This window comes from Bufo bufo, chromosome 5 (assembly GCF_905171765.1).
Source record: "Bufo bufo chromosome 5, aBufBuf1.1, whole genome shotgun sequence".
NCBI lineage: Eukaryota > Metazoa > Chordata > Amphibia > Anura > Bufonidae > Bufo > Bufo bufo.
Window position 1 is genome coordinate 104,847,157 of NC_053393.1, and position 12,094 is coordinate 104,859,250.

Consider the following 12,094-nt stretch of genomic DNA (forward strand, 5'->3'; position numbering starts at 1 on the left):
GCCGCCACCTCCACACTATGTCACCTTGCCACTCTGTGGCCTCCTGATGCTGCCGCCACCTTCACACTCTGTCATTGTGCCACTCTGTGGCCTCCTGATGCTGCCACCACCTCCACACTCTGTCATTGTGCCACTCTGAGGCCTCCTGATGCTGCCGCCACCTCCAGACTCTGTCATTGGGCCACTCTGTGGTCTCCTCATGCTGCTTCCACCTCACCACTATGTCATAGGGCCACTCTGTGGACTTCTTATTCTGTTCCCACCCTCCCCACTTCATGACTGGGCCACTATTTAGCCTTTTTGGCCTAGCTAACATCATAATTTATTTGACCCTTCTTCTGATCTGTCAAAAGGAAGGAAAAATGAGACGCACAACGGATCTTCTCTGTGCAGCAGCTGTAAGGCCTGTATGGTCCCATCAGAATTGGCTTATGATTTGGTAGCCAAAAGCAGGAGTGGGTACAAAACAGAGAAGACTTGCAAATATTCCGTTCACGTGTCATCTCTGTTTTGGATCCACTCCTGTTTTTTTGGCATTAGCAATACTGATGGATTGCTGACCAAATGCTGACCAAATGCTGACCGAGTGAAGGCGGATGCTCCACAGACAGGATATGTTTTATGTGGGTTATTGTTTTGACAGATCAGAGGAAGGGCAAAATAATCAGTGACGTCAACAGTGCTGACACCCTCTCTACTCTGTCGGGGGGGCTCTACTTGTATAAGCGTTTAATAGAACAGTTTCTGTAGACATCTATGAGGAATCAGCGGCTGACGGTGCACTTATTCTTGAAGCTAACATCGACCTGTAAGGCTGAGTTAATACTTGAGTTATTTGGTCAGTTTTGGCCACGTGACTGCCATAATAAGTGAAGTGTGCAGTGATTCTAAGAGCAACGCCTGTCATCGGCAGGTCATACGGACTCTCAGTATAATTTCACTACCAAAGCAGACTCCCTATGCATGTTACTGCAAGGCACAGTGTTCTACACCACTATAAAGGCTCTCTGTAGCCAGGAAATACCATTTTTGAACAAAATTTGCCACAAATATATTCGGATCAAATCAAATTTTCCCCCAAAAATTTGCCGTACCGATTATTCGTATTTTTAAAAAAAAATTGCCCATCTGTAATTATAATATTATTATTATTACTTCTACTTCATATAGTGGAGCATTGTTTGTAAAACCTTTAACAATTAAAGGGTCTGTCCAGGAATAATTACTTTTTAGCTAATGCCTGCAGCCTGCCTCAGTGATCAGAAGATTCATACTTACCTGCTACTCGCCCCTGTGTGCCGCTTGTGGCCACATCACTGCTGAAGCCAGTCATTGTCTGCAGAGGAGCATGTGACCATGACCATGATGCTGCGGAAGTAAGCAATCCGGGGAACGGAACATGGACACACCTGAGAAAGTATGGAGGACCAGTGTGTCAGGGAGCGAGTAAGTATGAATCTTCTAATAACTGAGGCAGGCTGCGGGCTTTAGCCAAAAATGGACAAGCCCTTTAATTTAAGACATGGGTGCATATATTATTTCATTTCAGAAAAAGCATATGGTGCAGTACAAATAGCACAATTTCCTTTACTATATAGTTTTTCTCTTTAAACCATCTTTCATTATAGTAAGAATGTACAGTGCATTGTGCCACCTGTTTTATTACTAGTGTTTTATTTAGTTTTATTTATTTTTCTATACTGGGGGTATAACATCAATTTACATTATGTTTTAATTGAGTCCATTTTAAAATGACAAATTACTTTCGAATTTAAACGTACAGAAGGCAAAATAAATGACAATTCCATCCTAAAAATAAAATAAAAAGACTAACACAATAGACAATTGTTATGTAATTAGAGTACTAAACGTTAAACTGCGATGTTACCCTACTCATCATCATTGGTAGAATTAATACATTGACTATTAAATTTGCTTTGCTTTGAAAAATTTTCTACAATATGGTGGCTTTAGATGTAGTGCTAAAAAGAAAGACACTGCAGTGATAGACTAGGCAGTGTCATTAAAAGGGTTGTCCAGTTTTATTTTATTTTTTATTCCACCACACCCAGCTGTACCATTGGAGAAGTCTATACTCCCCTAATCCCCACTGCTTCTTCCTGGCTCTCTTCATTGGTCTTTGGGTCTGTCAGCTTCTGCATGGATGGGCATTGGGCACATGTCCCCAAGGGGCATGTCACTTCTTTGTCACATGCCACTTGGTATTGTTATATTGTAGCCTGCAGTACTTTTTCAGCCATTGGTGCCATGGTAGCTCTTCCTGCACACATCAATAAGACTTTTTTCTTCCTTGGACTGCTTTTGGTAGGTGCTATCCACTGTGCACTGGGAATACCCCACAAGACATGCCATTTTAGAGATTCTCTGTCATCTAGCCATCACAATTCAGCCCTTTGGCCAACAAACCATTTTAACTTGACTAGAGTAATAAGATACAGAATATGGCCAGCAAATTGACTATCTCTCCAAGGTGAAGGAAAACCTAGCTACCAAATACCACCTCTTGGCTTATCTTAATTCTAAAAGACAAAAGGCTGTATTACACTGGCAGATACACTTCCTGTCCCCCCAAAAAGTTGCCATCTGGATTTAACTAAGCAAATAGTTATGAGCCTCCTATTGGATAATTACTGCATGGGTGATAATCTTTCAGCTGGCAATAAGTAATTTAACCTCAACTGGTGCAATTAGTTGCTTCTCATTTCTTAAACAATCATGTCGAAAGACACATCTCGTGGTCGTGGAAAAGATGTTAGTCTGTTTGAGAAGGGTCAAATCATTGGCATGCATCAAACAGAGAAAACATCTAAGGAGATTGCAGACACTACTAAAATTGTGTTAAGAACTGTCCAACACATTATTAAAAACTGGAAGGATAGTGGGGACCCATCGTATTCGAGGAAGAAATGTGGCGGGAAAAAAATCCTGTGTAGCCGTATGAAAACCACTAATCAGTGAGGCAAACCAGAAAAAAAGGCTTCAATTTTCTAGGGAGCATAAAGAGTGGAGCAATGGAAGAAGGTCATGTGGTCTGATGAGTCCAGATTTACCTTGTTCCAGAGTGATTGGTGCATCAGGGTAAGAAGAGAGGCAGATGAAGTGATGCACCCATCATGCCTAGTGCCTACTGTACAAGCCTGTGGGGGCAGTGCTATGAACTGGGGTTGCTGCAGTTGGTCAGGTCTATGTTCAGCAACAGTATGTGCTCCAAGAATGAGGTCAGCTGACTACCTGAACATACTGAATGACCAGGTTATTCCATCAATGGATTTTTTCTTCCCTGATGGCACGGCCATATTCCAAGATGACAATGCCAGGATTCATCGGGCTCAAATCCATTTTCACGCATGGATTGGCCACCACAAAGTTCAGACCGTAACCCCATTAAGAATCTTTTGCGATGTGCTGGAGAAGGCTTTGCGCAGCAATCAGACTCTACCATCATCAATGCAAGATCTTGGTGAAAAATTAATGCAACACTGGATGGAAATAAATCTTGTGACATTGCAGAAGCTTATCGAAACAATGCCACAGCGAATGCGTGCCGAAATCAAAGCTAAAGGCTTTTTTTTGGTGGTGACTTACTAGAAAGATATATATATATATATATATATATATATATATATATATATAGTGACAACTCAGGGGTCACTTAGCTCTCCAGGATCGCCGTCTTCTCTACTTAGGCGGTTGGCACACCTCAAGAAGTCACTCCAACATTGCAGATTTGGGTGTAAACTGGCCACGGCCAGCTTTATTATCACTTTTACAGCAGACCAAAAACATAAAGCATAAACAAAAATCCTCAGCCGTCTGGCCACTGACTAAACAGAAGTTCTCCCTCTCTATCGGGATCGGGGTCTACCACCCAGCTCCCCAAAACACACCATGGTGCTTACCCCACACAGGGTTAGAGGGTTCTGGCTCCCACAGGCTTTGGCGCAGCCTGTTCCTTTCTTAGACTGGGAGCACTGATTAAGGAGCTCAGCCCACATTTACCTGAGATCCTCAGCTGGCTGCTAATTACCTTCATTGCCAGCCTGGCTGCTGCAGACAGTGGGAAAAACCTATTCTCTCAGCCTTTCCTGTTCTCACCCAGGCTCCTCTGGGTGAGATACACCATTTCAATGGCCTTCATATGGCCCTCTGGCAGCTCCACTGCCTATATATATATATATATATATATATATATATATACAACACAGAAAATCCGCAGCACTCCTTGAAGTAAAAAATGTGCAGTTTATTCACACAAGTCAAAAAAAGACAACGTTTCGGTTCTCTCACAGAACCTTTCTCAAGTCAAGAAAGGTTCTGTGAGAGAACCGAAACGTTGTCTTTTTTTGACATGTGTGAATAAACTGCACATTTTTTACTTCAAGGAGTGCTGCGGATTTTCTGTGTTGTTTATCCTGTCCTGTATCGGGGGACCACCGCGGGCACCTGCACAGCTACAGCTGTTCATTAAGGAGTGCTGCCTGACCCTTTCTATGGATCCTATATATATATATATATATATATATATATATATATATATATTCTCAAATACAATGCATTTCAATAGAGATTAGTAGAAAGACATTTAATACATGATGTATCGTCTGACTGCCTTTTTTTACCTGACGAGACAGAGCCTCAGCTTGTGACAATGTGTTAATGGAGGGGATGTTGCTTCCATCAAAAACACTTTTTCTTGTACTTATACGGTCTCTTTCATTTTGAACAGCTATTGAATAAAAATGAGGGGAAATATTTATAAATGCATAAATTAATAAATATATGTACAATATACATACAAAAGGAATTTACATTGTGGCCCCATAACTTGAGTTTATGCCAAGCTAACTAAGGGTATGACCACATGTTTGTGGTTGTGTTGCAATACTGCCTGGCCATTAACAATGCAGACCTATAGTGCCATCCTAATTAGTTTAATTAGAGCCTGCTGTAACCATCACACAAGTGTGGTAGTACCCTAAGGTTAAATTGTACCCCCTTTAACAGAGTATTACAATTTACAATTATGAAGGTTTCATCAATATTGTGTTTGGTATTTGAGCTCAGCTCCATTCACTTGAGCTGCAATACCAGACACAGTCATGGATAAAATGGTGCTCTTTCCAGGGTTCATAATTTTGAACATTCTATTTAAAGGGAATCAGTCACCCCCATTTTGGACTATTATATAGAGTAATAGATGTACGCATCTATAGTACGCATCTATAGTACTGCAGATAAGGGGCCAGATTTATCATTAGCTCAGGTCAGAATAATGGAGTGAAAAAGTCCCAAATAAAGTCCCAAATGCTAAAACTGCGCACAAATTTGCGACTTTTTTCTGCTCTGCACTATGCTCGCCAGTTTTCTGAAAGTGGGCGTGTTTTCTTATGTAAATTAATCTCTAGACAGATTTACTATTGGGACTATTTAAAAAGTCGCAAAAAAGTCGCAATTTCACTCCAGTGAGGACCATGCTTATCTTATGAGACTTTTTAATAGAACATGCGACTTTTTCATAAAAACTTGCGACTTTTTCGCAAAAAATGTGCGACTTTTGTAAAGCTGCTTACTGACGGATAAACTGCTACCGTCAAACCACATTTATTACAGTCTTAAAGGGCCGATCATAAATCTGACTTGGCTAAAACTGACTTTAGCCATATGTTAAAGTGGAGTGAGCTGTCAGAGTAATGATAAATCTGGCCCAAGGAGTCTAGATCTTTTTTTTTTTTTTTTCATACCGCCCCCAGTTTCCCCGCTATCAGCACTCAGAGCTGCATGGAAATACACAGTCCAGACTACTGTGCTGTTCTAACATAATGGAGAGAACTCATGTGCTGACAATGTATTTCAATGTAGCTCTGAGCGCTGACAGCAGGCGAACGGGGGCAGTTTGAAAATAAAAAATAGTGATTTGGGCTCCATATCTGCAGTACTACTCATGTATTACTGTAGATAATGGTCCAAAATCAGGCTACAGATTCCCTTTAAGGCCTGTTTCTCACATCCATGTCAGTGCTGATGGCAAGAAGTTAGTGTTTTATCCGTAATGTCTCTGAAGGGTCCTATTTTGGTCGGTGTATCGGTTTTTGCCCTATGTGAGTAAATCGTTTACACATGCACTTTTAGACTGAAAAAGGGATTTCTAGAGCATCTCCTTCCAATGATCAACGAAAACACTCACACATAGGCCTCATGCATACGACCATTTTTCAGGTCCGCATCCGAGCCACAGTTTTTGCGGCTCGGGTGCAGACCCATTCACTTCAATGGGGCCGCAAAAGATGCGGACAGCACTCTGTGTGCTGTCCTCATCCGTTGCTCCGTTCCGTGGCCCCGGTCACTATAAAAGTAAGGATGTGTGAATCACGGACAGCACATGTCTGTGATTCACTGACATGTGAGTATATGAAGTGCTATGGAATAGGTATGTATGTGTACCTCTGTGGACGTAAGTTTACATAAGTTAAATTGATGTCCATCATGCAAATGATTACAGTCACAATTCTAGCCATTCTAATAAATACATAAGACAATAAAAATCTAAATTAAATGGATTCCCCAGTTTCATATAGACCACAAACACTGGATATTTTTGCCCCATGTACAGTTCCTGTTTTTCATGTCAGAACGTTCCTTCCCCTTTATTTTAGCTTCACTAAATGGATGTTTACATGGCTTACTTCCTGTTTTCATCAGCGTCCTCCTGAGTTTTCTGATTCACAGGGCTTGCTCCACTCAGGTAACATGGAGAGGGAAGATGTAGAGTATGTGAGTACTCAAGAGGGAACAGTGTAGCAAGCTGAGCACACCATATGAAACATTATAGCGCAAAACATACTGGGTTTGGTTAGAAAACCCAACTGGAATCTAATGAAAACAGGAAGTTCTGCGTGGGAAAAATCCTGTCGGGAGGCAGTAAAGTCGTGAAAAGGGGAAGGAAAGTGCTAACTTGAGAAACAGGTACAATGTATAGTTACATAGGATGACAAAAGACACATGTACATCAAGTTAAACCTTTCTCAAATCAATTATACAATATTAATTGTTAAATTATAACCATCCATGCCATTTCCTACTAGATAAGCATCTAGCCCATGTTTTAAATGTTGACATGATATCTGCCATTATTACTGTTCCTCTGGAGTAGGGCATTCCATAGTTTGATGGACAAGGGTATGGGGCACACACCTCTTAATCATTGATTTCAGATGTTTCATTCAGTCCCAGAGCCAAATGTCTATAAAATCCAGACCCTAGTCTTGCAGTCTGCCTTTACAAATATTTGTGATAGAATGGGCCTTTCTAAAGAGCTCACTGAATTTGAGCATGGTAATGTAATATGAGGCCACCAAGTCGCTTTTGTGAAATTTCATCAACTGTGAGTGGGATTATTGCAAAGTGGAGGTGTTTAGGATCCATAAAATGTTTAAGTAAGCTACAGAGAGGAGTCACTGAGTGCTTAAAATTCCCCAATAGTCTGGCATTAGCATTAGCACCAAAACTGTGTGCCGAGTATTTCGTGGCATGGGCTCCAACTGCAGGCGAGCCTTATATCACTAATCACAATATCAAGTATTGGATGGAGTAGCGTTAGGCACACCACTACTGGACTTTAGAGCAGTGGAAAGTGCTCTGTGGAGTGATGAATCTTCCTTCTCTATCTGGCAGTTTGATGGATGAGTCTGAGTTTTCATGTTAAGTGTCTGACTGCATTGTGCCAACTGTAAAGTTTGGTGGAGGAGGGATAATGCTATGGAGTTGTTTTACAGAGGTTGACCTAGACCCCCAAGTTCCAGTGAAGGGAATTTATACTGCTTTAGTATACCAAGATATTTTGGACATTTTTATGATTCTAGCTTTGTGGGAACAGTTTGGGGAAGGCCCTTTTATGTTCCAGCATGACTGTATTGTAGTGCCCAAAGCAAGGTCCACAAAGCCAGGGTTGGGTGAGTTTGGTGTGGAAGAACTTGACTGGCCCACACAGAATCCTGAACTCAATCCAACTGAACATCTTTGAGATAAAATAAAATGGATATTATGAGCCAGGCCTTCTCGTCCAACAGCAGTGTCTGACCCCATAAATACTCTTCTGCAAGAATAGGATAAAAATTCTCACAGACACACTCCAAAGCCTTGTAGAAAGCCTTCCCAGAAGAGTGGAAGCTGTTTTAGCTACAAATGGGGGACCAACTCCATATTAATTCCTATGGATTTAGACTGGGATGTAATAAAAGCTCCTGTAGGTATAATGAGTAGGTGTCCCAATGCAATATATTGTATATGAGGCAAACTATGCAGTGCTTGGAGTACTCTGGACATATAAAAAAAGTCATTATGACACAAGAGAACCTTGTTAATGGTCTTCTGAAAATTACAGCAAATCAGCAAAGTAAAATCATACATATAAAATACCTTCTTTTTTCATTCCAGCTCTAAAACACTTTTTCAGGCGACAATATCTGCACTGGTTTCTTTTATCCTTGTCAACAATGCATTGTCTGCTAAATCTAGAAAATTGAAAGACGTTATGCACCATGACATATGTATAAGGCATAGGCATACATTAAATTCTATGGGAATCTACTGTATACAGTATGTCATGTCGTTTTTTTAAAGTTTTTTTCTATTCTTCACATTACTATGCCTTGTTTAATTATATGACGCTTTACAGCTTGAAATGGGGTGTCCCAATGAGGACTGTCAAGATACTTAACTACCATACCTCTGAACTCAGTGAAGTGATGACCACCACGTTATGTTTTTCCATGTTATATTATCTATGCTGTATTAAGCTATGTTAAACAAGTTGTGTTAGGCAGGAGATTGTATATGAGGTCTAACATACATTTTATTGCAGGCACTGTATTTTGTGTGTACCATAGATTTAGGAGTGTAGGGGTGGGCACGCAGCTGGGCTGGGGTCCTTAGCAATGTCGTTCCATTTGGCTACTAACACAGTAGTAAAACAGTGGACACATAGGGGCACATTTACTAATGAAAATGCACCAGGATTCTTGCACACATGCCATGCCTTACATTTACTAAGTGTCTTCTCTCAACATTTGGTCATGGCTTAGCAGAAAGCAGAGTGTGGCTTCATGAAAAGGAGACACAGCTTAAAATGTGACTGTGTGCCAAAACTGAGCCAAAATTGTGGTCCAAAGTAAGTCAACTAATAGGTGGTGGCTAGATTTATCATCCAGCATCTGTCACTGTGATAAATCTCAAAATTATTAAACCACCTGGTCTTGGGGGGAGGGGTGGATAATGTATTAAGAGGGTTATATTTGAAGTTACATTTTTGGAGTGTAGTCTGTTTTTAAACAATTTATTGCGACAAATTAATCAAATGTTGCACACCATTTGTTACATTCGTCACACAAATTACTTAGTGATTTCTGTGTCTAAAGCCAAAAGTTATTTGTTATAAAGGTGCCATCAGTTTGTACTCCACCCGAGGTCTGGAGTGCACTTGTAACTTTTTTGCAACCTTTTAAAAAGTTTTAAAGGATTATTCCCATCTTGGACATAGGGGGCATATCACACAGACGTGGCTGTCCTCCATTAATTTCTACAGAAGTCACATTGAATACGATGGGAAGCACACCGTGCAATCGCAACCACCTATTTATTCACTTGTATCAGGCTGACGGAAATAGCTGAGCCAGCGCTAAGCTTTTTTCGGCACTCCCACAGAAATTAATGGAGGGCGGACACGTGTGCGAGGTGTGCACTCTGTCACTTTGTGGGCCCTGTTCTAAGTATAGGTGTGGGTCCCAGAGGTGGGAATTGGTCCTATGAGATATTGCAGGCATATCCTAGTGATATGCCCCCAATATCCAAAATGGGCTTACCCCCTTAAATATGGCTAAAAATGTAACTCCCCATAAAACACCTGTCCACTCCTTAGTAAATACAAAATTCTTTTGCACTAGAAAATCTTCAGTTGGCTTTCCGTTATGCAGATGTTGACACAGAAAGTTGAATTTTAGCCCACGGCTTTCTCCCCTCACCCCAAATGAAAACTTTTAAATTTAAGCCCCAAAAAACTGTATAAACCAATAGGGGCAACCTTTTGCACCAAACTGAACATAATTTTTCACCTACGTTAAAGGGCATGTATAGTAATAAATCTGTGCCTATGTGTGAACTCAACCTAAAGGTGTTTTCCTGGAAGGCTTTAGGATAAGCTCAGAAAACCCCTCTAAAGCTACAAGACATCCTTACTGTCATTATTTGATATATCCATATATTTCGAGATTACTGAATGCTATTATGTTATGAGCAGGTGCGCGGCACAGTGGAGTGTAATAGGCTGCGAGACTCCCTAGTGCAAAGCCACAAGGCCTCAGTTGTGGTTCACTACAGGTTTTGTCTGTTGTCAAAGCGTATGTATGGAAACATATGGAATTTTATGGAGCATACCTCAATTGAAATCCAACATAAACAAAACTCTATCACTTTGTATGAAACCCCAAGCATATAGTGGAACAGAAAGGGCCCATACACTTGTGCTGTACAGAGGAGCTGGAATATGGCCGTGTCTATGAGCCAAGGTTGGCAAGTCGGTAAGTAATATTTTGGTCTGGAATATAATTATAATAAATATCTTCGATGGACATCGAATGTGCAAAATATGGTACCTGCAAGAGTAAACATGGTTTTTCCGGATGCTACGCCTGAAGAAGCCTTTGCAACCATCACAGCTGGATGCACCATAATGCTTTCCCGTAGCTCTATCTCCGCAAATTGCACACAGGCTGTTGATCCCATTGTCAATTCCGTTCATGATGACTGATTCTCCAGGAGAACTATCTAAAACATGGGGATAATACAGAAGACATAATTAATGAATGTGATAGAAACAGTAATAAAGAATAGAGGAGCAGAAGTGTAGAGCGCGAAAATTTGAATAACAAATTTTAATCGCGAATATCGGCACTTCGAGAATTCGCGAATATTTTAAATATAGTGCGATATATTCGTAATGACGAATATTCGTCTTTTTTTTCCATCTGAACACATGATTCCTCCCTGCTTCTTGCTTGCGGGCCAATGACGTCATTGGCCCACAAGCAAGAAGCAGGGAAGAATCACGTGTTCACTTCATTTAGAATATTCATCATTTTTTTCCATCTGAAGTCATGATTCCTCCCTGCTTAAGTTCCTTGTGGGCCAATGACTCATTGGCCCACAAGCAAGAAGCAGGGAGGAATCATGGGTTCAGATGGAAAAATGACAAATATTCTAAAAACGAATATATAGCGCTATATTCTATAGTGCTATATTTTCGTTTTTGACCCACACCTGTATTGAGCGCGCAATATTTGCATATAACGCGATCATTACCTTGCCGATTTTTGCATAAAAAAAAAAGAATGTAGAATATAACGAATATACAATTTCACGAATATATGATGAATATTCTACAAAATATTCGCTAAATATCACAAATTCGAATATGATCCCTGCCGCTCATCACTAAGGAACAGTTCAGAATCAGCACTTTAGTATAAACTGCGCCAGTGAACAGGTGGAAAATTCTGAATGTGATTTTTCTTCAAAGTAACTATCACTTTATTATAGCACTTACATTCTCATAATATGTATACATAGATTCTACAGTCAATTTGCAGGGACAATCCCTTATTTTTGGTGACAGCTCCAGCATTTTTGGACTGTCCTAGGTTCAAAAGGGGCAGGGCTTATGTAAGTGTGCGGTCTCGGGTGGCTTTGGGCATTTCTGGGGCAAGCTCACATGCTGGTAAGTTTATGTTCAAAAGTGTTGTCTGAGCTTTATAAATGCTCGGGCAACCCCTGCAAAGAGCCTAAAATAATAAATGAATAGATACTCTCCTGTTTTATTTTTGGGCTGCGCTCCGATCCCCACTCCTGCTTTTTGTTTTTATGGCTGCAGCAGTGACGTTTAGTGGACACAGGTCACCACAGCAGGCAATCACTGGCCTCAGCAGAAATGTCCTATGCACATCTGAGGCCGGCGATTGGCTGCAGTGGTGACTTGTGCATGGAACATCAGCGCTGCAGCCAAGAAGATAATGTCAGCAGCGGG

At 40.8% G+C, this 12,094-nt stretch overlaps 1 protein-coding gene across 2 annotated transcripts in view; it reads right to left on the minus strand.

The window, feature by feature from the left end:
• Nucleotides 1-12,094, minus strand: part of HNF4G (hepatocyte nuclear factor 4 gamma) — a 178,500-nt gene that overhangs the window by 25,117 nt on the left and 141,289 nt on the right. For both annotated transcript variants that reach the window (XM_040432973.1, XM_040432972.1), the window contains 3 exons: nucleotides 10,668-10,839; nucleotides 8,437-8,531; nucleotides 4,641-4,747 (listed from right to left, as the gene is read on the minus strand). In XM_040432973.1, coding sequence (XP_040288907.1) covers nucleotides 4,641-4,747; nucleotides 8,437-8,531; nucleotides 10,668-10,813 — 348 coding nt within the window. In that variant the 5' untranslated portion in view covers nucleotides 10,814-10,839. The remainder of the gene's footprint in view (nucleotides 1-4,640; nucleotides 4,748-8,436; nucleotides 8,532-10,667; nucleotides 10,840-12,094) is intronic.